At 40.2% G+C, this 26980-nt stretch overlaps 1 protein-coding gene and 1 non-coding gene across 4 annotated transcripts; one reads left to right on the top strand and one right to left on the bottom strand.

Moving 5' to 3' along the window:
• Positions 1–1657: 1657 nt before the first annotated feature.
• Mynn (myoneurin) lies at positions 1658–26072 on the bottom strand. 3 transcript variants are annotated; one of them, XM_004652362.3, is made up of 8 exons: positions 25973–26072; positions 24445–24741; positions 21680–22473; positions 20500–20659; positions 12923–13101; positions 11326–11409; positions 7691–7777; positions 1658–4022 (listed from the first exon to the last, which is right to left on the bottom strand). In XM_004652362.3, exons 2-8 carry the CDS (start codon positions 24708–24710, stop codon positions 3772–3774), a joined length of 1821 nt encoding a protein of 606 aa, XP_004652419.2. In that variant the 5' UTR covers positions 24711–24741; positions 25973–26072; the 3' UTR covers positions 1658–3771. The 3 variants fall into 3 exon arrangements, with proteins under 3 accessions (XP_004652419.2, XP_004652420.2, XP_004652421.2); XM_004652363.2 differs by lacking the exon at positions 7691–7777; XM_004652364.2 differs by lacking the exon at positions 25973–26072 and having other exon boundaries at positions 24575–24710.
• On the top strand, positions 13950–14056 carry LOC123453399. The gene has a single exon (XR_006632792.1). It is a non-coding gene; the product is annotated as a U6 spliceosomal RNA (small nuclear RNA).
• Positions 26073–26980: the final 908 nt, after the last annotated feature.

The raw sequence follows: 26980 nt of genomic DNA, 5'->3' as shown, positions 1-26980 counted from the left end.
CATATGATCCTCCTACCTCTGCCTCCTGAGAGCTGGGAATAAAGGTGTGTGCCACCACGCCCAACTCCAAGTAGCTTTTCAGTGGGCTAAGGCTGAAATTTAATTTCATATAGGCTTTATTTGATGAAAACTTAGGGGGGGGGCAGGTTTGAATTTTTTGTACTTGTACATATTCTGATTTCAGTATTTTTTTTTCAATATTTAAAATACTGGTAACTTGGGGATGGAGAGATGGCTTAGTGGTTAAGGCATTTGCCTACAAAGCCAAAGGACCCTGGTTCAATTCCCCAAGACCCACGTAAGCCACATGCACAAGGGGGCGCATGCATCTGGAATTTGTTTGGAGTGACTGGAGGCCCTGGTGTACCCATTTTCTCTCTCTTTCTCAAGTAAGTAAATTTTTAAAATTAAGAAAAATACTGGTAACTTTTAAAATCCAAACCTGAGGATATTCACATCCAACATGTTTAATATATATTTTCCGTAAGTTACAAGGCTATGATGTTGAATGGAGGAGGTGTTGCAGAGGGCAGAGTAAACTCTGTCACAGTCTCAAGAAATTAATGGGGGCTGGGCATGGTGGCGCACGCCTTTAATCCCAGTACTAGGGAGGTAGAGGTAGGAGGATCACTGTGAGTTTGAGGCCACCCTGAGACTCCATAGTGAATTCCAGGTTAGCCTGGGCTAGAGTGACACCCTACCTTGAAAAACCAAAAAAAAAAAAAAAAAATTAATGGCTCATTCTGAGCATGATCCACACCTGTATTTCCAGAGACTGAATCAAAAGAACTGATGCTGGAGCTAGCCTGAGCTACATAACACATTCAGGCCAACCTGCAATATGTAGCAAAACCTTGTCTCAAATTCTGATAGGAATGATGGTGTTTGATTAGAGGATTTTAAAAAAATTAGTAATTGTCTATTTTAACAACTCATTTGTAAACTTTCTGTGGGATCAGTATGCAAAAATGATAAATGGCTATCACAATGAATTCACAGAACCCTAACTTTTAAAAAACCTGTTTTCCAAAGATTATTAAAATTATCATGAAATTAAGCATAAATACCACTTAATAGCAAAATCCCATTTAATATATAATCTACAATTTCCTTGAAAAGAAGTCTAGATTCCAACAATACAGTAGGAATAATACAAATACAAAACAAAATTAGAAAATAGTTTCTCAGTAAGATTCAAGATTTTAAAGAGAGACTTTCAAAAATTTCTATAATAATTAAGAATCTGTCCCAAAACTGCATTATAACAAATCAAAAGGAATTACAATGATTACCAGATACAACCAAAATATATGGATGTTCAGAATGATAAGAACAGATCATCTGTGTTTCTAAGCTTTTTTTACATGGGATTTTGGAGGGGAAGAAGATGACAATGACTCAAGCCACACAGATTTAAAATACATTTAGCTAAGCAGATGATGTACTTTTAGGGGAAAAAAGCACAATTGACCTTGGCTACTCCAATTAAACAAAACAATCCTGAAAATTGGATACTAATTTATGAAAAGGCAAAATGTTAATTATTGAGTTGGGAGGTTGCAGCTCAAGCCTGTAATGGCAACACTTTGGAGACTGAAGCAGGAGGATCATGAGTTTGAGGCTAGCCTGTGGTACAAAATAAATCAGGTAATTGTTGTAATTATCATTATATTTGAGGAAATCCAATAATTATTGCCTTCATACAACTATAGTGCTTTAGCAATTTTTTTTTTTTTTTGATCCTCCTGTCTCAGCTTCCCAGAGTACTGGGAACTACATGCATGTCCTCCATACCTTGGCTATGTATGGCACTTTTTTAAAAATAAATTTTTTTAGATGTTTGGATTAACAAAGATATAAATTAAACATAACTGTTCTACTCTGCCAGATTTGTTACAGAGGTTTAGTTGTTTCATTTTTCTTTTAACTTACTACATTCCAGTAAGTTTTTATTGAACTGAAACCACAAAAGATTAGGTGAACATTTCCTATTTTTATAAATTTTGTGTAAACCAAGTATGTTAAATACATGTGCAGATATTTTGGCTAAGTAATAAAATGCTAAATTTGCATTATACAAAGGTGGTATTGGAAACTCTCTTCAGTTAAGTCAATCCCACTGGCGGCAATTTATTGTGAGAATGTTATGTTCACTGAGAAATAGTGACAATTTTTCCAGTTAAATAAATGAATTGTTTACATAGTATGTCTTCTAGCTGATATCTATAAATTGCACCCCAAACAGAAAATTAAAAACTTTGCTACCAATAAGCATATTAAATTTCAGAATTAGTTTAAAACTTGAAAACAAAAAAAGCCATGGCAGACACACATGGTTATTAACATTATGGGAACTGAGTTTGTGAAGCTGGTAATTAAAGTCCAAAGATAAGGCAGTGAAAAAATCTGTAGGGAGAGTGAGATGAAGAGAATGTGCACCAACAGCAGGGTAATACTAAACTTTCTACATTCTCGTGGAAGGAAAAAGTCTGCTACGGAACTATAGCAACCAAAAGTTGTGGTTTAATTTATAAAACTTATGAACCCAAATTTGTAGACAACTCAAGTATAAAATGTTTAATAAACTGAATTTCTAATCTGTTTGAAGTTAGTATCTTAATTCTGTGTGTGTGTGTGTGCGTGTTTTGCTATGGGTAGAACCCAAGGCAAATTTTATTCGCAATATAATGTGTCAAATTTAGAAGCCAAGTGATTTCTAGTGTGCATTCTGTATTTAGAAAATTCTTTATAGAATCTGAAACATAATTTAAAAAGTAGATAACTGACATAAGACAGCCTTATCAAATTTTTCAAAATTTGGTACTCATTTCCAGTACTATACAAAGCTAATAAAATATAAACTGAATCAAAATTCACAACTGTCCTTTAACTACATAAAAACACCACATTATCTATTTTAAAAATATAGTCTCAAAGAATTCAGAACAAAAACTGACTTGCTGACCACTGGTTTTCTCCGGAATGTTGATGAAAAACTTATATACAGTTTTCTAAGTTTTTAAGAAAAACACTTCTTTTGGCTTCTTTAGAAAATTACCTCTAAAGGATCACAAATAAAGAAATAACCTAATTCTTACTTTGTATCTCAATTTCCATAGGTAGAAATATGATATATAACCCCCACCCCCAGTTTACATATTGGTGTACTGGGTTTACAACAAAAACTGATACTGTTTTTGGAGATGATACTATTGTTGATTTTGCTTAAATTTTGAGGAGAATGAAAAAAAAAAAAAAAACCTATCCAAACAGAATCAGAGCTAGGCACTGTGGCACACAGGCCTTTAATCCCAGCATGCAGGAGGCTGAGCTAGGAGGATCACTGTGAGTTAGGGGCCAGCCTGGAGCTACAGAGTAAATTCCAGGTCAGCCTGGATTAAAGTGAGATCTACATTGAAAAACACCAAAAACCAAACCAAAACAACCAGAATTCACAAACTGATAGATGCTACTGCAGGAGTGAATGGTAATTCTAAAATGGAATTAAGGCAGTTTTAAAGGCAACTAAAACTTATCCACCCAAAACAGTATTACCATTCCTTAAAAAGAGATTTGTGTACTTTGTACATAAAAGCCAAAACTCAAAACAGGAGCTGCAGTTAGGATGCAGCACTGGGTGATTCTACTTCAGTGAATAAAAAGCAATGGTCACAGCTCAGATGAAGGGTATTTAATATGAAAATATGCACCTTGCCAGAGAATTGTGTTTACTACCAGACATGTCTTAACAATTCCACATTCCTCACCCAGTCAATATAACTGTTGTAAAAAAATCAGCTGTGGCTCTGAATACCCATTCACAGTGGACCTCAGCAATGCGTCTGAGGTAGGAGACTGACTGTCCGTGACAGGGAGAAGCATGTGGTGGTCCTCTGTGCCAAGTGGAAGAGCTAAGGGTAGAGTCATATCAGAAGGCTTCACATCTATAGCTTCTGACATTGGGCTTTTTTGTATGGAATCTTGATCATTTAAAGTATGACCATCTGGAGTTTTATCTGCACCTGAAATGAAGGTAAGAAATAGACTACTTTTAAAAACACAATGAGATAAGTTCCAACCTCTATACCCTGGCATGACCTGTTTCTCTTTTACTCACATGCCTGCTATATTATCAATGAATGCAAACCAATCTGGGCTTCAAGTCAATGAGGTAGGAGGATTGAGTTTGAGACCAGCCTGAGGCTACATAGTGAATTCCAGGTTAGCTTGGGCTAGAGTAAAACCCTACCTCAAAACAAAAAAAAAAAAAAAGAGTAAGTTCTGGCTGGAGAGAGGGCTTAGCGGTTAAGGCACATGCCTGCGAAGCCTAAGGACCCTGGTTTGATTCTGCAGGTCCCACCTAAGCCAGATGCACATGGTGGTGCATGTGCTTGGAGTCCATTTGCAGTGGCAAGAGGCCCTGGCGTGCCCATTCTCTCTCTCCCTCTGTCTCTAATAAATAAATAAATTTAAAAAAAAAAGAATAGGTTCAAACATAAATGGATTTAATGATTCTAGCCCAGCCCAGGGTAAAGTTGTTCCTATCTACCTTACTACAAATCTGTCATATTTCTACTCAGCAATGCCCTGACTCCTTAACTAGACTGTAAAAATCTTCAGCAGAAATGTCCGGTTTTATTTCTCTAACTCTTCCCCCCCACCCCCCGAGTTAGGGTCTTGCTCTAGTCCATGCTGACCTGAAAGCCACTATATAGTTGCAGGCTAGCCTTGAACTCACAGCAATCCTCCTACCTCTGCCTCTCAAGTGCTGGGATTAAAGGTATGCACTGCCACACCCAGCTCTTCTTTAAATTGCCTTCACATACTGAACAGCTATGTATCTAACACTCTAACTATTGACAGTTTTAATGAGTTCATATTTTTCAGAGACTTCAAGTCTGAAATATGGCACCTATCTTCCCAGGTGAGAAATTCTGTTCTATTGGAAGGAGACATCACACTGACTAAAAAAATACCTTTGAGACTAGGCATGGTGGCACACACCTTTAATCCCAGCACTTGGGAGGCAGAGGTAGAGTATTGCCTTGAGTTCAAGGCCACCCTGAAACTACATACTGAATTTCAGGTCTCCCTGGGCTACAGCAAGATCTTACCTCAAAAAACAACAACGAATTATAATACTCTGGGGCTGCAGAGACAGCTCAGTAGTTAAAGGTGCTTGCATGCAAAATTTTCCAGTACCCACACAAAGCCAGATACACAAAGTGGCTCATAAATTCATTTGCACTGGCAGGAAGCCCTGGCATATCCAGACTCACTTTGTCTCTCTCAAATAAATAAAAATATATTTTTTTTAATTGTAACTCTTGGGCTAGAGAGATGGCTTAGTGGTTAAGGTGCTTGCCTGCAAAGCCAAAGGACCCAGGTTCTATGCCTCAGGACCCACATGACAGATGCACAAAGGAGTGCATGCATCTGGAGTTAGTCTGCAGTGGTTGGAGGCCCTGGCATGCCTATTCTCTCTCTTTCTCTACAGACTTATTTCTCTCTCACACAAATAATAGATTAAACATATATATCCCTACTCTATTTATATATTTTAAACGTGTGTGCGCACACGCATGTGTGTGTATACATAAATTATAACTCTTCTTGCTGGATTTCTCTTCAGAGTAGCCAGTCAAGAAAACAGTCTGCAATACTATCTTGCCTTAGCAAAAGACCCATTAAAATATCCTCTGGAGGGAATTACTACTTCCTATCTTCATCCTCAGAAGTCTTAATCCTTTTTTGTTGCTTTTGAGATCATGTTACTTACAGCCCAGGCTGGCCCTAAACTCACAAGCATCCTGAAGGCTGAGATTATATATAGGTATGTACCATCATGTCATGTCCAACTTAGAGAAAAACAGTATTTTCTTTAGCAGTCCTGTGTTTAGAATGTTCTACAGTTTACATTTCTGGTCTCTTACAATAGATTATAGACTCTTTGAGGACCAGGATTTACCTTGTTCAATATCCTGCAGTTATGTGTATTTCATAGGTATTTAAAAATTGTTGACTTAATGGACTTACTGTAGTTTTCAGATGCTTCTAACCTGAAACTTTATGTTTGAGATCGATTATCACCTTTACACATCAAAGCCTGATGCTGTTCCTAGTTATAACAATAAAATGGTAAGCTTGGTTAAGGTGTGTCCCTGCAAAGCCAAAGGGCCTTGGTTAGGTTCCCCAGGACTCACATAAGCCATATGTACAAGGTGGTGCATGTGCCTGGAGTTCCTTTGCAGCAGCTGGATGCCATGGCACACCCATTCTCTCTCTCTCCCTCTCTCAAACAAATCAATAAAAAAAAAAAAAAAAAAAAAAACATTTAAAATGGTAAGCTTAGCCGGGCTTGGTGGCGCAGGCCTTTAATCCCAGCACTTGGGAGGCAGAGGTAGGAGGATCGTCGTGAGTTCAAGGCCACCCTGAGACTACAGAGTTAATTCCAGGTGAGCCTGGCCCAGAGTGAGACCCTACCTCAAAAAACCAAAAACAAAACAAAACAAAAAAAACCCCTAAAATGGTAAGCTTAATGAATCTTTTCCCAGATTCCATATGAAACAATAGGCCTAGAATTCTGTGTTCTAGCTTTTTACTGTGATGTAATATAACAATGTTGGGCTACCAGTTCCCTGTTACTTCATACATTGCAAGGTTGGTCTTTATAACTCTATTTCATAATAACTATGTTCAATCCTGGGATATCCAGATTCTGGTATGGGGAACAATGGTACTTCCTTAAATTGTTTTTCACTCTTCAAAGTGTTCACGGTAGGAGCTGGAGAGATGGCTCAGTGGTTAAGGTGGTTGCCTGAAAATATTCAGGGTTATTTGTTTTGAGACAGGGTCTTACCATCTAACTCAGGGCTATCCTTGAACCGGGACCTTTCTGTCTTTATCTCCTGAGTGCTGGATGTTACAGGTGTTTATCAATTCAACATTAAAAGAAGTACTCAGGGGCTGGAGAGATGGCTTATTGGTTAAGTGCTTGCCTGTGAAGCCTAAGGACCCCAGTTCAAGGCTCAATTCCTCAGCACCCACATAAGCCAGATGCACAAGAGGGCACATATATCTTGAGTTTGTTTGCAGTGGCTGGAGGCCCTGGTGCACCCATTTTCTCTTTCTCTCTGCCTCTCTCTCTCTCAAACAAAAAAATTTAAAAAGAAGTACAAAGAAATTTTCTACAAATTTTAAAGAGCTACTTTCTTCATATGTATATAAGTTTTTTTTTTTTTTTTTTTTTTTTTTGTAACGATCTACATCACTAGGCTGACCTGAGACTAGCTATTTAGCCAGGTTGGCTTTAAACTAGATTTCCTTGCTTCAGCCACAAAAGTGCTTATATTATTATGTTATGTTATGTTATGTTATGTTATGTTATGTTATGTTATATTATATTATAATACATTACATTACACTACACTACACTACATTATAATAGTGTGAACCATCATATCTGCCTATACCTATCTTTCCCCTACGTGAGGCAGGCTGGCCTGGAACTCATGGCAATCCTCCTACCTCAGCCTCCCAAGTGCTGGGATTTAAGGGGTGAGCCAACATACCTAGCTTACACGTAGTTTTTAAATATAGGTATCTAAAAATATTGATATTGACATTCATTTCCCCGTCACAGACTAGCATCAGCATGAGAGCCACAGTACTTTTAAACACACTCACTCACCAGAATGGACCTTTGTTTTGTGCTTCTTCAAATTTTTAATATCTGTGTAAGAATTTCCACATAGTTCACAGATAAATGGTCTTTCTCCTGACAAAGATAGCAAATTTAAAACTTCAGTATTTTAAAACTCCTAGCCAAGACAAAAATACCAATGTTGATAAATATAAAAATTACATTGCTTAAATTTGGTTTCAAGCTACCATTTTCATCAGTTGTGACATAGTAAAATGAGAAATTTTATATAAACAGGCACTTCTTTCCTTTATAGAAAGTACATCTCAAAACCAGGTGTGGTGGTGCACATCTTTAATCCCAGCACTTGGGAGGCAGAGGTAGGAGGATCGCTGTAAATTCAAGGCCACCCTGAAACTACACAGTGAATTCCAGGTCAGCCTGAGCTAGAGTAAGACCCTACCTCAAAAAACAAAAATAAAGAGCCAGGTATGATGGCACACGCCTTTACTCCCAGCACTCGAGAGGCAGAGGTAGGCGGATTACCACGAGTTCAAGAATACAGTGAATTCCAGGTCAGCTTGGGCTAGAGTGAGACCCTACCTCAAAAAAAAAAGAAAAGGGTGGGGGCTGGAGAGATGGCTTAGTAGTTAAGCGCTTGCCTGTGAAGCCTAAGGACCCTGATTCGAGACTCAATTCCCCAGGACCCACGTTAACCAGATGCACAAGGAGGCACATGCATCTGGAGTTCTGGAGTTCATTTGCAGAGGCTGGAGGCCCTGCTGTGCCCACTCTCTATCTGCCTCTTTGTCTGTCTGTCGCTCTCAAATAAATAAATAATGTTTTAAAAAAAAACAAAGAAAAGAAAGTACATCTCAATTTTAAAGAAAACTGAGCATTTTTATTATTTAAATTTGTAAACTAAAAAATAACCTCCTATTTCTATCAGATATTAGATATCATTTATATGCCAAAACCTGGCTAAGAGACAGTTTCTGCTCTCAAACACCTCACAAATTAGGAAATATTAAAAAAAACATACATACATACATACATTTATAACAATATAATAATTCTTTTTATTTATTTTTATTTTTTTGGTTTTTTGAGGTAGCGTTCTGCTCTAACCCAGGCTAACCTGGAATTTACTATGTAGTCCCAGGGCAGTCTTGAAATCCTCCTACCTCTGTCTCCTGAGTGCTGGGATTAAAGGCATGTGCCACCAAGCCTGGCTAAAATATTTTATTTTTATTTATTTGTGAGAGAAAGAATGGGCTTAACAGAGCTTCTAGCCACTGCAAACAAACTCCAAAAACATGTGCCACCTTGTGTATATTAGTTATGTGGGTCCTGGGGAACCAAACCTGGGTCCTTTGGCTTTGTAGGCAAGCACCTTTACTGCTAAACCATCTCTTCAGCCCCAATTCTTTTGAAGTAAGAACTGTTCCAGGACTGGAAAGATGGCTCAGCAGTTAAGGTGCTTGCCTGTAAAGCTAAGGACCTGAGTTTGATTCTCTGGTACCCATATAAAGACAGGTACATGGGCTGGAGAGATGGCTTAGCGGTTAAGAGCTTGCCTGTGAAGCCTAAGGACCCCAGTTCGAGGCTCGGTTCCCCAGGTCCCACGTTAGCCAGATGCACAAGGGGGCGCATGCGTCTGGAATTCATTTGCAGAGGCTGGAAGCCCTGGCACGCCCATTCTCTCTCTCTCTCCTCTATCTGTCTTTCTCTCTGTGTCTGTCGCTCTCAAATAAATAAATAAAAAATGAACAAAAAAAAAATTAAAAAAAAATTGAGAAAAAGACAGGTACACAAAGTACTACATACACCGGGGTCCGTTTGCAGTGGCTAGAGGCCTTGGTGTGCCCATTCTCTCTCTCTCTCTTCACTCTCTGCTTGCAAGTAAATAAAAATATTTAAAAACAAAGCTGTTTAGGCTGGGGCTGGCAGCTCAGTAGTAGTGTGCTAGCATCTATGAGGCTCTAGGTCGGTCCCCAGTGCTGGAGAAAAAACTGTTCAAGAACCATCAGTGCATAACTCCAAAAACCAAGGAACACGAGAACACAGTCACTACACAGGAACATGACAGTAAATTACTAAAACCCGACATATTTACTCTACTGTCAGTAGGAATTATGATGGGGGCTGAAAAGATGGCTTAGCAGTTAAAAGCACTTGCTTGCAAACCTGATGACCTAGGTTAGATTTTCCAGTACCCATGTAAAGCTAGATGCACAAAGTGGCACATGCAATGGAGTTTGTTTGCAGAGGCAAGAAGTCTGGCATGCCCATTATTATTCTCTGTGTATCTTTCTCTCTTGTTGCTTTCAAATAAAAAAAAAAAAATTGAAAAAAAAAAAAAAAGAACTGGGTTAGAGAAATGGCTCAGTGGTTGAAGGGCTTGCTTATAAAACTTAATGGCCTGGTTTCAACTCCCCAGTACCCACATAAAGCCAGATGTAGTAAGTGCCTCGTGTTTGGAGTTTGTTTTCACTGGCAGGAGGCCCTGGTGTGGCCATACTCTCTCTCTTTGTCTGCCTCTTTCTCTCAAATAAGTAAATAAAAATATATTTTAAAAAGATTTATAGCCAGGCGTGGTGGCACATGCCTTTAATCCCAGCACTCAGGAGGCACAGGTAGGAGGATTGCTGTGAGTTCGAGGCCACCCTGAGACTACATAGTGAATTCCAGGTCAGCCTGAGCTAGAATAAGACCCTACCTCGAAAAACAAAAAACAACAACAAAAAAAGATTTATGCTGGAGTTGGGCGTGGTGGTACATGCCTTTAATCCCAGCACTTGGGAGGCAGAAGTAGGAGGATTGTCATGAGTTCGAGACCACCCTGAGACTACATAGTGAATTCCAGGCCAGTCTGGGCTACAGTGAGACCCTACCTCTAACAACAACAAAAAATGTATGATGACTGGGAGACTGAGGTAGAAGAAGGATCAGCATCAAGTTCAATAACAGCCTGTATCTATAGAGTTAGTTCCTGGTCAGCATGGACTACAGTGAGATCCTACCTTGAAAAAGGCCCCGTCCCCCACCAAAAAAAAAAAGAAAGAAAGAAAAAAGATTTATGGAAAGTATTTGAAAACAACCACTATGTTTTAAAAGTGACATTCCCTTTGTCTATTCAATATCTTCATACAACTTAAAATCACTCCTAAAACTTGTATAACGAAACCCTATTTCATAAGAAAATTTGATGTTTTCTGGATATTATTTATTCCTTTCCACTTTTTTGGGATACCTATGTCATCTAATACCATTTAGTTTTGTTTGTTTTTGGTTTTTTCAAGATAGGGTCTCACTCTAGTCCAGGCTGACCTGGAATTCACTATGTAGTCTCAGGGTGGCCTCAAACTCACAGCAATACTCCTACCTCTGCCTCCCAAGTACTGGGATTAAAGGCATGCACCATTACTCCCAGCCCATTTTTTTTTTATTTAAAATTCAAATTATCTGGCATATTTCTTGGAAAATCAACACAATTCTTGACCAAAGTGAAATCACACTCCAAACGACTTAAAAGACAACAAAGTAGGCATTAACAAGTTGATTATTTATGTACTAAACATTGTTACAGGTAAATTATGACTAGCAACCATAGAGTCCATAATAATTTTAAAGCCAAGATTTACATAAAAATGAGAGAACAAGAATTCTCCCTAAACACAGACCTGTATGGGATCGAAAGTGTTTGTTGAGCTCTCCTGAGGAAATAAAACTTTTCCCACAAATACCACAAATGTATGGTTTTTCACCTAAATGGAAAATAAAAGATAGTGAAATGGGATACTATATCAATATAATATTTGTTAGTTCCAAATAATCTAAGGTAAGCTGTCAAAATATTACTTCAATTAACACTTCTCTATAGTATATATCCGAAGTATTTTCAGTAATATAACTCAAATAAATGATTCATAACTACTTTATACTGTTTATGTTTTTCATGTAACTAAAACCTTATTTCTTATTTCTGTAAATATCTCTCCTAGGATGAACTGAGTAAGGAATGTGATTTTTATGTGACTAAAACTATGTTGAATTCTGTCCATATTTTAAGTCTTGCTATCTAATTTATTATTCAAGGAGAGAAAGAACACTTAAGGAAGATTATATTTAAAAATACACAAGAGGGCTGGAGAGATGGCTTAGCGGTTAAGTGCTTGCCTGTGAAGCCTAAGGACCCCGGTTCAAGGCTTGGTTCCCCAGGTCCCACGTTAGCCAGATGCACAAGGGGGCGCACGTGTCTGGAGTTCGTTTGCAATGGCTGGAAGCCCTGGCGCGCCCATTCTATCTCTCTCCCTCTATCTGTCTTTCTCCCTGTGTCTGTTGCTCTCAAATAAATAAAAAATGAACAAGAAAAAAATATTTAAAAAAAATAAAAATACACAAGACTCTTACCAATAGTTTCAATCAAAACTGGTAATTTACATTTGAGTTATGCTTCAATTAAAAAAATCTCAGCCGGGTGTGGTGGCGCATGCCTTTAATCCCAGCACTTGGGAGGCAGAGGTAGGAGGATTGCCATGAGTTTGAGGCCACCCTGAGACTCCATAGTGAATTCCAGGTCAGTCTGGTCTAGAGTGAAACCTTACCTCAAAAAAAAAAAAAAAAAAAATCTCAGACTGTGTATGTAGGAATGGTCCTAAGAAGTTATAAATTTTCTACCACCATTTTTTTTTGTTTTGTTTTGTTTTTTTCAAGGTAGGGTCTCATTCTAGCCCAGGCTGACCTGGAATTCATAATGCAGTCTCAGAGTGCCACCTCCTACCTTTTATCTTTGCCATAGAATTTTATCCAAAGGACATCAATTCTCAAGATTTCTAGTCATAAAAACATGTTTCAGTTCTAGTTTATATATTTTCACAATTATCTGACTTTAATGCATATGGTGTATGATAAAAAAATTTTACCTACTTTATATTATTATAGAAAATAAGTCAAATTTTCAATTTTCATGTGAAAATCATAAGTATAGCTTCTGAAGTACAACAGCAGACATCTTACTATGAAGTCTGTAATCTATTTTCTGTACAAACCCAAGTCCCAGCAGAGCATGGTGGTGCACATCTTTAATCCCCGTACTCAGGAGGTAGAGGCGGTAGGATTGCCGTGAGTTGGAGGCTGCCCTGACACTACATAGTGGATTCCAGGTTAGCCTGGGCAAGACCCTACCTAGGAACCACCACCAAGAAACCCAAGTTACCTTTGTCTTTTATTTACAACTTTCCATACTTTAAGCAGACTTGCCATGTTCAAAACTCATACCTGTATGTTTTCGAGAATGAGTGATAAGAGAACTAGAGACAGCAAAAGCCTTCCCACATGTGTCACACACGTAAGGCTTTTCTCCAGTATGTCTACGGACATGGTAAGTCAGTGTGCTGGCTTGAGCAAATCTCTGTCCACACCTATCACAGACATATGGCTTCTCTCCACTATGCTTCCTGCAGTAAATAAATACACAGTCATACTGGTCAGTACAACAATCTGGAAGTCAACAGAAAGCATTTCTCACAGTTTTTCATGTAGCATTTTATTTTATCTCAATAAATTAAAAGTGCATATTTAAAAGTAGTTGTTTCTATGTAAAGTACTGTCAAATTAACTAAGTAACTAAAACATTAGTCCCAGGATAGGTTCAAAAGCTTTTTGCAATCATTACTCACTTATCAGTGAGCCCTTAATATTGGAATTATTTTTACTAGCTTGTTTACTCTTGTCAAAAGTTCTTTCTTTCAAGGCCCCCGAGACTACATAGTGAATTCCAACTCATCCTGGGGTAGAGGGAGACCCTACCTTCCAAACAGAAACAGAAACAAAAATCCAAAAACGTCTTTCTCAAGTTATCAGCACCTCTCTCCCCATATCCTCGCCCTCAGCAGACATCCTACTACTTCCTGTTTCAGGGAAAAATTTAAGCAGAAGAAAATTTCCCCATCCCAACACTCCACCAATAGGTACCTGCAACTATACAGTATAACTTAAGGGTGACAATTCCTCTCAATCTAACTGTTATGCATACTACTTGAGACTACTTAATGATCCTACTTCATCATTTCCCTAATTTCTTATTCTATGTCAGTATTCCCAGCACTGCATCACAGGGACACATATGTATTTTTCCATCTTAAAAAACAAATTTACACTGGGTGTGATAGCACACACCTTTAATCCCAGCAAAGGTAGGATTGCCAAGAGTTTGAGGCCACCCTGAGAATACATAGTGAATTCCAGGTCAACCTGGGCTAGAGTGACACCCTACCTCAGCGGGGGAAAAAAATAATTAGTATATCTGCTCACTTCAGCAGCACATATGCTAAAACTGGAATTATACAGAGGAGATTAGCACAGCCCCTACACAAGGATGACACACAAATTTGTGAAGCATTCCATATTTTTTAAGGAAAAAAAATCCAATGGGCATGTTGGAGTACGACTTTAATCCCAGCATTAAGGAGCCAGAATTAGGAGGATCCCTGAGTTAGAGACCAGCCTGAGACTACATAGTGAATTTCAGGTTAGCCTGAGCTACAAGACCCTCCCTCAAAGAAAAAGAAAAAAAACAGAAAAAACAAATCTTCACCTCACCTCAATTTCTCTGCAACCCTTTACCAAAAATAGAATCTCTAAAACTTCTACTTCCTTGTCTTCTCCCCTGACCTATACCAGCCTCTGTTAAGAGTGCTTCTATAGCCACCTGATATTCGATAAAAATGCCAAAAATACTCATTGGAGAAAAGACAGCCTCTTCAGCAAATGGTGTTGGGAAAACTGGATATATATCTGCAGAAGGATGAAAATAGATTCTTCTCTCTCACCATGCACAATAATTAAGTCCAAATGGATTAAAGACCTTAACATCAGACCTGAAACTCTGAAACTGCTAGAGGAAAAAGTAGGGGAAACCCTTCAACATATTGGTCTTGGCAAAGACTTTCTGAATACAACCCCAATTGCTCAGGCAATAAAACCACAGATTAATCACTGGGACCTCATGAAATTACAAAGATTTTGCTCTGCAAAGGACACAGTGAAAAAAGCAAAGAGGCAACCTACAGAATGGGAAAAAATCTTCGCCAGCTATATATCTAATAGAGGATTAATATCTAGGATATACAAAGAACTCAAAAAGTTAAATAATAAGGAATCAAACAAGCCAATCAAAAAATGGGCTATGGAGCTAAATAGAGCATTCTCAAAGGAAGAAATACGAATGGCATATAAGCATCTAAAAAAATGTTCCACGTCACTAGTCATCAGGGAAATGCAGATTAAAACTACATTGAGATTCCATCTCACTCCTGTCAGATTGGCCACCATCATGAAAACAAATGATCATAAATGTTGGCGGGGATGTGGAAAAAGAGGAACCCTTCTATACTGCTGGTGGGAATGCAATCTGGTCCAGCCATTGTGGAAAACAGTGTGGAGGTTCCTAAAACAGCTAAAGATTGATCTACCATATGACCCAGCTATAGCACTTCTAGGCATATACCCTAAGGACTCATCTCATTTCCTTAGAAGTACGTGCTCAACCATGTTTATTGCTGCTCAATTTATAATAGCTGGGAAATGGAACCAGCCTAGATGTCCCTCAACTGATGAGTGGATAATGAAGATGTAGCACATTTATACAATGGAGTTCTACTCAGCGGTAAAGAAAAATGAAGTTATGAAATTTGCATAAAAATGGATGGATCTGGAAAGGATTATACGAAGTGAGGCAACCTAGGCCCAGAAAGCCAGGCGCCACATGTTGTCCCTTATATGTGGATCCTAGCTACAGATGATTGGGCTTCTGCGTGAGAAGGAAAATACTTAGTAGCAGAGGCCAGTAAGTAAGGAGATATAAAGGCAAGAGAAAGGAAGGGAGGAGGGTACTTAATAGGTTGGTATTGTATATATGTAAGTACAATGCTTGGAGATGGGGAGGTAATATGATGGAGAATGGAATGTCAAAGGGGAAAGTGTGGGGGGGAGGGTATTACCATGCGATTTTTTTTATAATAGAAAATGTTAATAAAAATTAAATTTAAAAAAAAGAGTGCTTCTGTTAAAAGTATTGCTGATCTTCCACTTTACTATAACCAAGTCAATTCTTAGTCATCCCCCTGCCAGCAGAAACTGCACCTGTGACTATGGCCTTCTGGGGTAATTTTCTTTCCTTTGAGCCCAAGACAGTCCACATATCTGCTTTTCCTTCTATAGTGGATGGTCCTTTCTAGAGAACACCCACTTTGGAGTCAGCCTTTCTTATTTTTCTAATCACATTCACTCTCTTGATTATCTCATCTAGGGTTATAGTTTCAAAATACTACCCTGGTAAGTGCCAATATCTTCAGTTCCTTAAAGGCCAGATTAACAGTCTGAATCTAGAATGCCCCCTAAAGACCAAAGGCTTGGTCCTCAGCTGGTGGTGCAATTAGGTAACAGAAACTTAAGGAGATGGGACATAGCTGGAGGAAGTAGGTGACTGAGAATGTACCTTTTTAAAATTTTGTATATTATAGGAACACACGTAGTTCTCACACTAGCTCAGGCTGATGTGGAGCTCACTCTGTAGTCTCAGGTTGGTCTTGAACGCACAGTGATCCTACCTCTGCCTCCAAGTGCTGGGATTAAAGGTATATACACCATGCCGGTTCCACTTTCTTTTACTAAGGCAGAGTCATTTGTGCCCAGAGCTCACTAATTCATCTAGTCTATCAGGCCAGCTTGCCCTGGGTTCCCCCCATCTCTATCCCCCCCACACAGGGATTATAGATAGCTGCAATGCCCAGCTGGTATTTATGGCATTTATGTAGGCTCTGGAGATCCAAGCTCTGGTCCTCACGCTTGCACAGTTGAGTCTTCCCTCAGCCCAGGGTGTACTTTTTAAAGATCTTGCTCCAGCCTGTCATGAGATGAGCAGTGTACCACGCCCTCTCTGCCGTAACACTCGGCCTCAACAAATGCCCAGAAGCAATGGGCCATAGACCATGGACCCGAAACCTTTGAAACTATGAACCAACATAAATGTTTTCTCCTTACAAGGTTGATTACCTCAGTTATTTTGTCACACAAAAGGTGACTATTCAGAATAACTGGTGCCAGTAATAAGGTCATTATTATGTAGATACATGACAGTGTGGTTCAGAAACTTGTAGAACTGTGTGTAGAAGAAATCTGGCAAAGTTTAGAGATGCCCATTAGAGAAGTGTCCTACGATGCCACATGCAAAGCTTAGTGGGCAAATCTGGTATGAACTCAGAAGACCAGAATGCTGATAGGAATGTGAACAGTAGGCTAGAGCGATGGCTCAGAAGTTTAAAGAACTCACTTGCAAAGACTACCAGTTGGGTTTAATCCCCCAGTGACCAGGTAATGAAATGCCCTGACATTTTGAGAGTGCTTGGAGTTCATTTGTAGTAGCAGTAGGCCCTGGCATGCCTGTATTTTTTTTCTCTCTCACTCAAATAAATATTTTATTTTTTTAAATATTTTATTATTTATTTATTTGAGAAAGAGGCAGAGAGAATCAGCATACCAGGGCCTGCAGCCACTGCAAACAAATTCCAGACACATGTGCCACCCTCTGTATCCAGCATACATAGGGTCCTGGGAATCAAACCTGGCTATGCAAGCAAGCACCTTAAGTGCTAAGCCATCTCTCCAGCCCCTAAAAATATTTTTAAAAGGAATGTGAACAGTAGCCAAAAGTAGAAATTGTGGGCACATACCTATAATCCTAGCATTTATGAGGCTGAGGCAGGAGGAACAAGAGCTGAAACTAGCCTGGCTTATAGTGAGATCCTTTCTGAGACAGTCAGACACACAGACACAGAAGAAGAACAAGAATGTGACAGGTTAGAAGGAAATGAGGATTTTTCTGATGTCATGTTCTGGAAAATAACTTGTATATTTTGTCCATGCCCTGACATTTTGAGGGCGGCTGGGCTTAAAAATATCAGGCTAGGGCTGAAAAGATGGCTCAGCAGTTAAAGGCACTTTCTGGCAAAGCCTGATGATGGCCAGGGTTCAACTTGCCAGTATACATGTAAAGCCAGATGCACAAAATGGTGCATGCATCTGGAGTTTGTTCACAGTGGCAAGAGGCCCCAATGTACCCATTCTCTCCCTGCTTGCAAATAAATAAAAATATTAGAAGAAATAAGGGCTGACTGCAAACAAACTCCAGATGCATATACCACTTTGTGCACCTGCCTTCATGTGGGTACCAGGGAGTCAAACTCTGGTTGTCAGCCTTTGCAGGCCAGCGTCTTAACTGCCAAACCATCTTGCCAAGCCACCTCTCCAGCCGGTGCTGAAGCTTTTAAGTGCACACTTGAAATTTAACTCCCTTATGAGTCAGTTCTTATTTTATAGAATACAAAAAAATGATGTTAAGTGCACATGTGAGATTTATCTCCCTTATGAGTCAGGTTTTTTTTTTATTTTATAAAATAGAAAAATGATGTTTTTAAGTGGGAATGTGAAGTATTTACAATGTGATAGCTTCTAAGAGGATTTGCAGTGAAAAAGACAAATACATATATATGCATGTTGATTTTATCTCACCGAGCCTATCTTTCGATGGTAAACATTTTTTTTTAATTTTTAATTTTTTATTAACATTTTCCATGATTATAAAAAAAATCCCATGGTAATTTCCTCCCTCCCCCCTGACACTTTCCCCTTTGAAATTCCATTCTCCATCATATTACCTCCCCATCTCAATCATTGTACTTACATATATACAATATCAACCTATTAAGTACCCTCCTCCCTTCCTTTCTCTTCCCTGTATGTCTTCTTTTTAACTTACTGGCCTCTGCTACTAAGTATTTTCCTTCTCAGGAAGAAGCCCAATCTATAGCTAGGATCCACATATGAGAGAGAACATGTGGCACTTGGCTTTCTGGGCCTGGGTTACCTCACTTAGTATAATCCTTTCCAGGTCCATCCATTTTTATGCAAATTTCATAACTTCATTTTTCTTTACCACTGAGTAGAACTCCATTGTATAAATGTGCCACATCTTCATTCGAGGGTAAACATTTTAAACATCTGTTCTAGTGTGCAAATACTATAGTTTCATATAAAATAAACAATCTTAAAATCAATATGGTAGCCTTGCCTACTGTGAATGTATTTTATTCAGAGACTATGTATAAATACTCAGAAATGGAAGTGATGATCAGTGTTGTAAAGAATTTTATTCTGATAAATGAGAAACTGGATATGATGACAAAAAACTATTTTCTCAATAAAATTTTAAATTGCCAAAAAAAAAGAAGAAGAAGAAGAAAGAAAGGAAGGCAGGCTGGAGACATGGCTTGGCAGTTAAGGTGCTTGCCTGCGAAGACTAAGGACCTAGGCTTGTTTCCCCAGTACCCATGTAAGCCAGATACACAAGGTGGCACATGCATTTGAAGTTCATTTGCAGTGGCTAGAGGCCCTGGTGTGTCCATTCTTTCACTATATCTGCCCCCCCATTCAAATAAATAAATAAATAAATATTTAAAGTAAACAAAGGTTAACAGATTATCCTACTGGAGGGAATTTCAAGTCTATATAGCATATAGGTGGTGGCATGGGTATTACGATAGGATTTTGATATTTATCGTGCTCAGTTTCAACCCTGCTTTTATTTAATCCTTGTTTAATATTCTCCCATTCTCCCTTTCAGAATATGAACTGTGCAAACTGGTTTTATTTTTAGAGATGCATACAGCTAAGTTTGCCTAAAAGGGCTTGGGCTTTTGAGAGGTGCTCTAACTGTCCAGGCTTTGGGACTACTAGAGATGGACTGAATGCATTTTGATTTGTGAAGTGGGCATTGAGTATTGGGGGCCAGAGGTGGAATTCTATGGTTTGGATTTACTGAAGGCTTAATCCTCAATAAAACAATGTTCAGTGGTGATCTTTTGGAAGGTGGTTCTGACCTAATAAATGGCTTACTTCATCGATGGGTTTATAATCTCTAGGGGCTATTGGGAGGTACTTAGAAGTTCAGGAGGCAAGAGATAGTTAAGGGACTGGGTCTTGGGGGTTTGCCTTTGAGGCTATGTATTACCTCTGTCCCCCTCTTTCTTCTGTCAATCCCTCTCCTCTCGGGCAGCTCTGCTCTGCCATGCCCTCTCTGCCATAATGCTCTTCCCTACTACAGGCTAAGACACAACAAAGACAATGGACTGACACCTCTGAAACTGTGAGCCAAAAATAAATCTTTCCTCCTCGGAGTTGATTCTATCAGGTATTTTGTCACACTGACAGAAAGCTAACATTTAAGATTTAGATAACTGACTATCTGTAGCTCATCTCTGTTCAGATGTCAACAGTTATTCCAAATTTAACATGTTAAAAATGGTACTCCTGAAGTCATACACTGGCACTTAAACTGCTCTGCTCTAGTCATGAAGTTTTTCCATCTCAGTTAATGGAAATTCCATCTTTTCAGAACCTCAGGCCACAAACCTTGAAATCATCTCTAACCTTTTTTTGTTTGGTTTTTCGAGGTAGGGTCTCACTCTGGTCCAGGCTGACCTATGTAGTATCAGGGTGGCCTTGAACTCATGGTGATCCTCCTACCTCTCCTCCGCAGGGCTGGGATTAAAGGCGCACACTACCACACCCAGCTTGACCTTCTTTCTTTTATATTCCACATCCAAGAATCAGCAGATTCTGTCAGTGTTACTCCTATACTGTAACCCCAATAAACTAATTGGTTCACCAAAACTAGTTTTGGTGCAATTGTGCTTTGGTCTGTTATCTGAGCCCTATCTGGGGTGAATAAACATAGTTTTTGCATCTCCCCAGGCAAAAAGTTTTGCATGACAATCAAGTAAGCCATTTTTCTTTACCTTGCATGAATCTTGAGATTGCTAGAAGTTGCAAATTGTAAATTGCACACATCACATTTATAAGGCTTTTCCTCACCATGATGCATACGACTATGGAAGACTAGCTGGCATTTCTGAGCAAATCCTTTATCACACAGTTCGCATTTATATGGCCTCTCACCTAAGGGAATGATAACATTTGTATTAAGAAGGAAAAGTATATTTTACTTGCTAAAGTCATCTAAGCTTTCAAAAGTAGTGAGCAGTATTAGTCTTAGTATTCAGAAAATGTTAACTTCTACACCTAAAAGTCAATAGGGCCACTTTCCAGACTACTGAAAGCACCAGTAGAATCAAACTGCTTTTCAAGTCATAGTAAAGTGAAAGAAATGCAATTCCATCTAAAAGTGGACATAAATGGACCTGACTGGGTCAATGGGTACCCAATACGTTGCCACCAGAAAAAGGTCATGCGAAACTGAAATATCGAAGCTATGGAAACAACAAAATAAAGTTCTAATCAACATGTTCAGAAATTAATAAAATCTAGAAAACATGTAATTAGAAGTGATGGTAACATGTGAAAACTGGCCTGAGTAAAATTATGTTTTCTTTAATCAGTTGTAACTTTGTGTTAAATTCTTAGAAAGCTAGAACTAAGTCAGGCCTCATGACACAGGTCTATAATCCCAACTACTCAGGAGGCTAAGGCAAAAGGATCACAAATTCAAGGCCTGCCTAGGCTGGACTTCAAGGCCATCCAGGGCAACTTACCAAGACTCTATCTCAAAATAAAACATCACATTCATATTCCCCCCCACCTCTCTCTGTTATCTGTGTATAGGTAGGAGGATAATATATAGATCAGTGGTAGAGCACTTGCCTAGCATGCTCAAGAGTGTAGGTTTAATCCTTAGTTGAAGTGTGGGGGTAGAACCAAGTTTATGCTTATTTGGAGAGAAAATAGTATAAGGAGCTGATACATTAGAACTTCAAAGTGTAAATTATAGTTACATAATTGTAACTGTAGTTATAATTTTAGGCTAGACGTACATTCAGTGGAAGAATGTATGCTTAGCATGCATAAGATCCTAAGTTCAATCTCTAGCATGTATTCAAGTAGAATAAAATAGAAAAACAATTTCAGTCAGGAGTATGAAAAATCAAATAATTACTTATCTTCCCCACAAAACAGTCTTACCTGTATGGGTTCTGACGTGTGTTTTCAGCTGGTTACACTGGGTAAAGGCCTTTCCACACAAGTGGCAGACATAAGGTTTGACTCCTTTATGTATTCTCATGTGCCTTCTCAAGCTACTGGCTTCTGAAAACACTTTCCCACATGTGTTGCACATTGGCTTGGCCTTGGAATACCTCTGATCCAGCTCTTCCCCAGAGTTCTCCAGCTCGTAAGGATTCTTTACACTAGCTATATTAGACATAGAGTGTTCTTTCAGAGCACAGTGTGGCTGTGATTTCCCACGTTTCCGTTTCACTGTAACAGTTTGCACAATATCTTGTGCTGGAAAAGTATTTTCCACAACTGAAGTCAACTCAAGTTCTGAATTATCATTTCTTTGGGCAACTTGATCGACTACAGGTGTGGACAATTTATCTGCATCTAGGAATAATTCAACAGATGAATTCTCTAAAATGTCACTGGGATATTGCACCGTTTTATTCTGCCTGGTTTTCTGGCAATTGAAAGCCTTTTTCTTCTTTTTAGTTTGCAACGACTTCTTTGTTATTGCCCCTTGTTTAGGATTTGCCTGAACTAAATCTGCAGACGCTTCGGATTTCTCTCGATTGTTATAATCTCGTAGAGTAAGAAGACAAGTCTGTTGATTCAATTCAATGTTTCCAGTAATACTAGATCTTTCCGTGGATGAGGGACTAGCAATAAAAGCAAAATCTTCCATTTTTATTTTACATTTAGTTACTACCTCTTCCACTTTGAGATAGTCAGCAGCCTGATGAATTTCTTTAACATTCCAACTGTAAGGAAACAAAACTAAATGACAATGTTTGTATCAAACAAAAACTTCTGAAACAGGAGCTAGAGAGATGGCTTACCAGTTAAGGTGCTTGCTTATCAAGCCTAAGGACCCAGGTTTGATTCCCCAGTACCCACTTAGAGCCAGACTCAATAAGTGACACATGTAGATTTGTAGTGGCTAGAGGACCTGGCATGCTCTCCCTCTCCTGCCCCCCACACCTCCCCTCCGAGATAGGGTCTCACTCTAGCTCCAGGCTGACCTGGAATTCACTCTGTATTCTCAGGGTGGCCTCAAACCCATGGTGATCCTCCTACCTCTGCCTCCCGAGTGCTGAGATTAACGGTGTGCACCACCACACCTGGCTCCCATTCTCTCTTTAAAAAAGAAAAAAAAATCAGAAACAGAGCAGCACAAATACTTGTAACATCTTTTAAAGACTTAATGGCCCGGCTTGGTGGAGCACACCGTTAATCCCAGCACTCGGGAGGCAAAGGAAGGATTGCTGTGAGTTTGAGGCCACCCTAACACTACATAGTGAATTCCAGCTCAGCCTGGGCTAGAGCAAGACCCTACCTCAAAAAACCAAAAATTAAATAAAAACCTTAATGAAGTCTTTAAATGCTGAAAAGGCATAACTCAGTAACAAATTTACAGAATTTAATTTAGTCAGAATGTTTAAGCCAATACCTCCAATTTTACAGAACTAAAAAGATGAAAAGAATGGCTATTCATAGCTGTTGATGGATCTTTATAAAAATAAAATGTTGTAATACTGTTTTTTTTTTTTTTTGTTTTTTTTTGTTTTGTTTTTTTTTTTTGGCAATAGAGTCTCGCTCGAGCCTAGGCTGACCTGAAATTAATTACACAGTCCAGGGGTGGCTTGGAATTTTTGGTGATCTTCCTACTTCTGCCTCCCAAGTGCTAGAATTAAAGGTGTTTGCCACCACGACTAGCTTCTGTGAAGAACTTGTTTAAAATTTTATTTATTACCTTAAGACAGAGAAAGAGGCAAAGGGGGGAGGGGTGGATTGGGCGTGCCAGGGCCTCCAGCTATTGCAAATGAATACCAAATGTGTGTGCCACATGTGCATCTGGCTTATGTGAATCCTGGGGAATCGAACCTGGGTCCTTTGGCTTTACAGGCAAGTGCTCTGGTATTTCTAGCTGAATTAATTGGGGAAGTAAGCATCACAGGCATCAAATTTCTTAGCTGTACAATTAAGAGTTCGTATAATATTTTAATAAAATTAAAAGATGACTATCTTGATAGAGGAGGTATATTATATATATATACATACATACATATGTGTGTGTGTGTGTGTGTGTGTGTTTATACATACACACACACACCCTCAAGTAACCAACCCCCTGACTTGCTATTTTGCCCAAATATTACTTGGTTTTTCCTAGATGATGTTTTTCCCCCTTCTTCATTCCAAGTCAGAAAAGGATTTAAACTGTCTTTGATAATACACAGTGCTGATAATACCATTAGTTTTCTAACAGTGCTAAAAGTTAAAACAAAATTAAAAATAAGTAGGCAAAAGAGATACCAGAGGAATATAAAGACCAAAAGCAAGAATTCACTGTTTTAAGTCAGGGTCTCTCTCACTGTAGCCAAGTCTGGCCTGGGATTGACAGCAATTCTCCTACCTCAGCTTGAATGCTAGGTTTACAGGTATGACCCGCCATGCCTTTGGAGTTGGAATTCATTGTTTAGACTTCATATTTACAAAAATTACAAGGCTTTATTTCAGTAAAAAGGTGTGTGATACCTCCTGTTTATAATGTGCCTTTTGTGCTTATTTGTTCATTACAAATACAGACAGACACTGACTTCCTTATTTAAAAATACTACAGTGTGTATAAATATTTAAAGTGAGTGCAGAGACTGGAAAAAAAATACAAATCTACTTAGTTCTAAATTCTGACTAACTTTTATGACTGAAAAGAAAAATGTGTACTTTACCTGTCAAGATTTAAAGTTCCTGTGTATATAAACTCCAACAGTTTCTGAAATCCATCAGCTTTCACCTGACTCTGATCAAGAAAAACATTGTTCTCAGAAGTGCTTCTGTAGATCGCACCAAAATACTCACTAAATGAGGCGAGCACATTCCTATGGGCTTTAAACTGGAATTCTCCAATCACTATGGTGCAGTCACAAAGAAAACCTGCTTCCCGTTGCTTGTTCAGTCTCTCTAATAGGTGCTCACAGTGGTGAGAATACTGCATTTTGCTATCAGAAAGGAATTTTACCCTTGACCTAAAAGACAAAAAGATATAGTAAATCCGTGAGCAAAAGTTTTTTGTTAATGCTTTTGTTTTTTTTTTAGGTAGGGTCTCAATCTAGCCCAGGCTGACCTGGAATTCACTATGTAGTCTCAGGGTAGCCTCAAACTCACTGTAATCCTCCTACCTCTGCCTCCCGAATACTAGGATTAAAGGCTTGAGCCACCATTCTCAGCTAGTTTTTGTGGTTTTGTTTTCTAATCAAAAGTTAACCTACACAATTGCGGCAGGTGTAGGTAGGGTGGAGAAGGGGCAGTTAGCTTTAATTTTATCCCCAAAGCCTCACCAAACAAATGGTCCAAAGAGCTGCAAGTTGAAGGGCCTTTCTTTGTTTCACCTAAGACTAACACAACACTTTGGACACAGCAATAAATGAATGAAAACAATTCCAAATATCAAGCTTTGCAGACGTGGTGACTCTCGCCTTCACGTCCCGCGTTTAGGAGGTTGAGGTGGAAGGATCACCATGAATTGGAGACCAGCCTGGGATAGAGATCCTGCCTCACAAAACAAAACAACAATAATAAGCCAGGCGTGGTGATGCGCACCTTTAATCCTAGCACTTGGGGAGGTAGAAATAGATGGTTTGCTGTGAGTTCGAGGCCAGCCTGGGGCTACTGAGTCCAAGGTCAGCCTGGGCTAGAGCAAGACCTTACTTTGAATTAACCAAAACCACCAGCACCTCAAGCTTTTACAGTGGAACTCTCAAATTCTCAAGCTCCGTAGGCATATTTACGTGAAAGGGATAAAATAAGTAAGTTGTTGAGGGGCAGCGCGGGGAAGAACACAGTATGGGTGTAGTAGCTGCTCTCAAATCAGGGAGCTCCGTCAGGTTTCGCGGTAGTTTCTGCACAGCGCTAGGCAGCGGGCCAGGGGAGCGGGGTTCGCCCGGCCACGGCCGGTCAAAGGCGCGGTCACTCCCTCCGGGAGGACACACCCCTTCTCTTCCCTCCCCTCTCTCTCCACTGCGGACGGCGTCGGAAAGTGACAGCGCGAGCCAAGTCCTTCCGCGGCCTCGGCTGCCCGGCCCTCCTCCCGGCTCCGGCTCGTCCCCACAGCACCAGAGGTGACCAAGGCCACCGCCGAGGCCGCTGGACACGAGCGTCCCCCCTCCGCGCCGCCGCGCGCTCGAACGACCAGGCGCCGGACCTCGGACTGCGCAGGGTCCGCAGAGCGCGCGGGCCGGGGACCATGGTGCCACTCACCGGTAGCCACCCGGGGGGACCGTTTCTTCACTCGCTATCCGCCATCTTGGGAGGACGTCAACGCGCCACGCTCCGCCTCTCCCTTGCTTCCATCCTCCGCGGCGACGTCACGTCCGGCGGCGACGTGAGCGGCTACGGCGGGTTCGGCACCGAGAGAGGAACCCCCCACACGCACCCAGCGGCGGACGCCACGGAAGTGACTCCGTCAGGACTCATTCACTGTGATGCGCACAGTTCTACTTCCGAAGGTCGGCCTGCAGCTGTGTGGCCCGGATTCTGGGCCAGAGCGCGGCACCTCCTACCGGGAGGGGGGGGAAGGAGTGTCCCAGAACCACACTGCGCAGCATGCTGGGCGTCGTAGTTCCTCGTCTGCTCTCGTCATCCTCTCCTTCCTCCGCGCGCCGCCAGTGAAGCGACTGCTTCGTGCAGTCTGGCTCTCGGCCGCGGAAAATGTGTGAGCGGAGCCCAATCGCCCTCTCCCCACGTGCATGCCCTAAAGCTCTTGTGACTCCCTGGGCACGGTCTGCGCCAGCCTACTGCAGCTGTACTCCCAGGACGCCTTCACCTGGGGACTGGAGTGAGGCTCGTGAGAGCCAAGCTGAGCCCTATGGCACCCTAGGCATGAGCAACACGAGAGGAAGGTGGGCTCTACACCGGAAAAGGTTTGCATCAGAGACGTGGTGTTACCTGTTATTCACATCAAACTAAGGATTTGTACAGTAGAGGGAAAAGATCGCATCCTGGAATATACAGTAGCATCAGGAAGTCTTGATAGGGTAGGTTTTTCACTATGTGGACAACGTAAAGTCCACAACTAAAATTTTTTTGTTAAAAGTGATGTGTCGGGCTGGAGAGATGGCTTAGCGGTTAAGCATTTGCCTGTGAACCCTAAGTACCCCGGTTCGAGGCTCGATTCCCCAGGACCCACATTAGCCAGATGCACAAGGGGCGTACGCTTCTGGAGTTTGTTTGCATTGGCTGGAGGCCCTGGCGCGCCCATTCTCTCTC

The sequence above is a fragment of the Jaculus jaculus genome, chromosome 11, assembly GCF_020740685.1.
Source record: "Jaculus jaculus isolate mJacJac1 chromosome 11, mJacJac1.mat.Y.cur, whole genome shotgun sequence".
NCBI lineage: Eukaryota > Metazoa > Chordata > Mammalia > Rodentia > Dipodidae > Jaculus > Jaculus jaculus.
The sequence above is the reverse complement of the archived record's forward strand: the minus strand, read 5'-3'. Positions and strand labels throughout refer to the sequence as shown.

Bases quoted from the DNA above. Each gene is read 5' to 3' on its own strand.
- Mynn (XM_004652362.3), bottom strand. From the start codon at position 24,710: ATGCAGTATTCTCACCACTGTGAGCACCTATTAGAGAGACTGAACAAG. The intron at 20,660-21,679 runs GTAAGACTGTTT...TCATTCCCTTAG, and splicing joins ACACGTCAGAACCCATACAG to GTGAGAGGCCATATAAATGC. The intron at 7,778-11,325 runs GTCTGTGTTTAG...TATCTTTGTCAG, and splicing joins ACACTTTCGATCCCATACAG to GAGAAAGACCATTTATCTGT.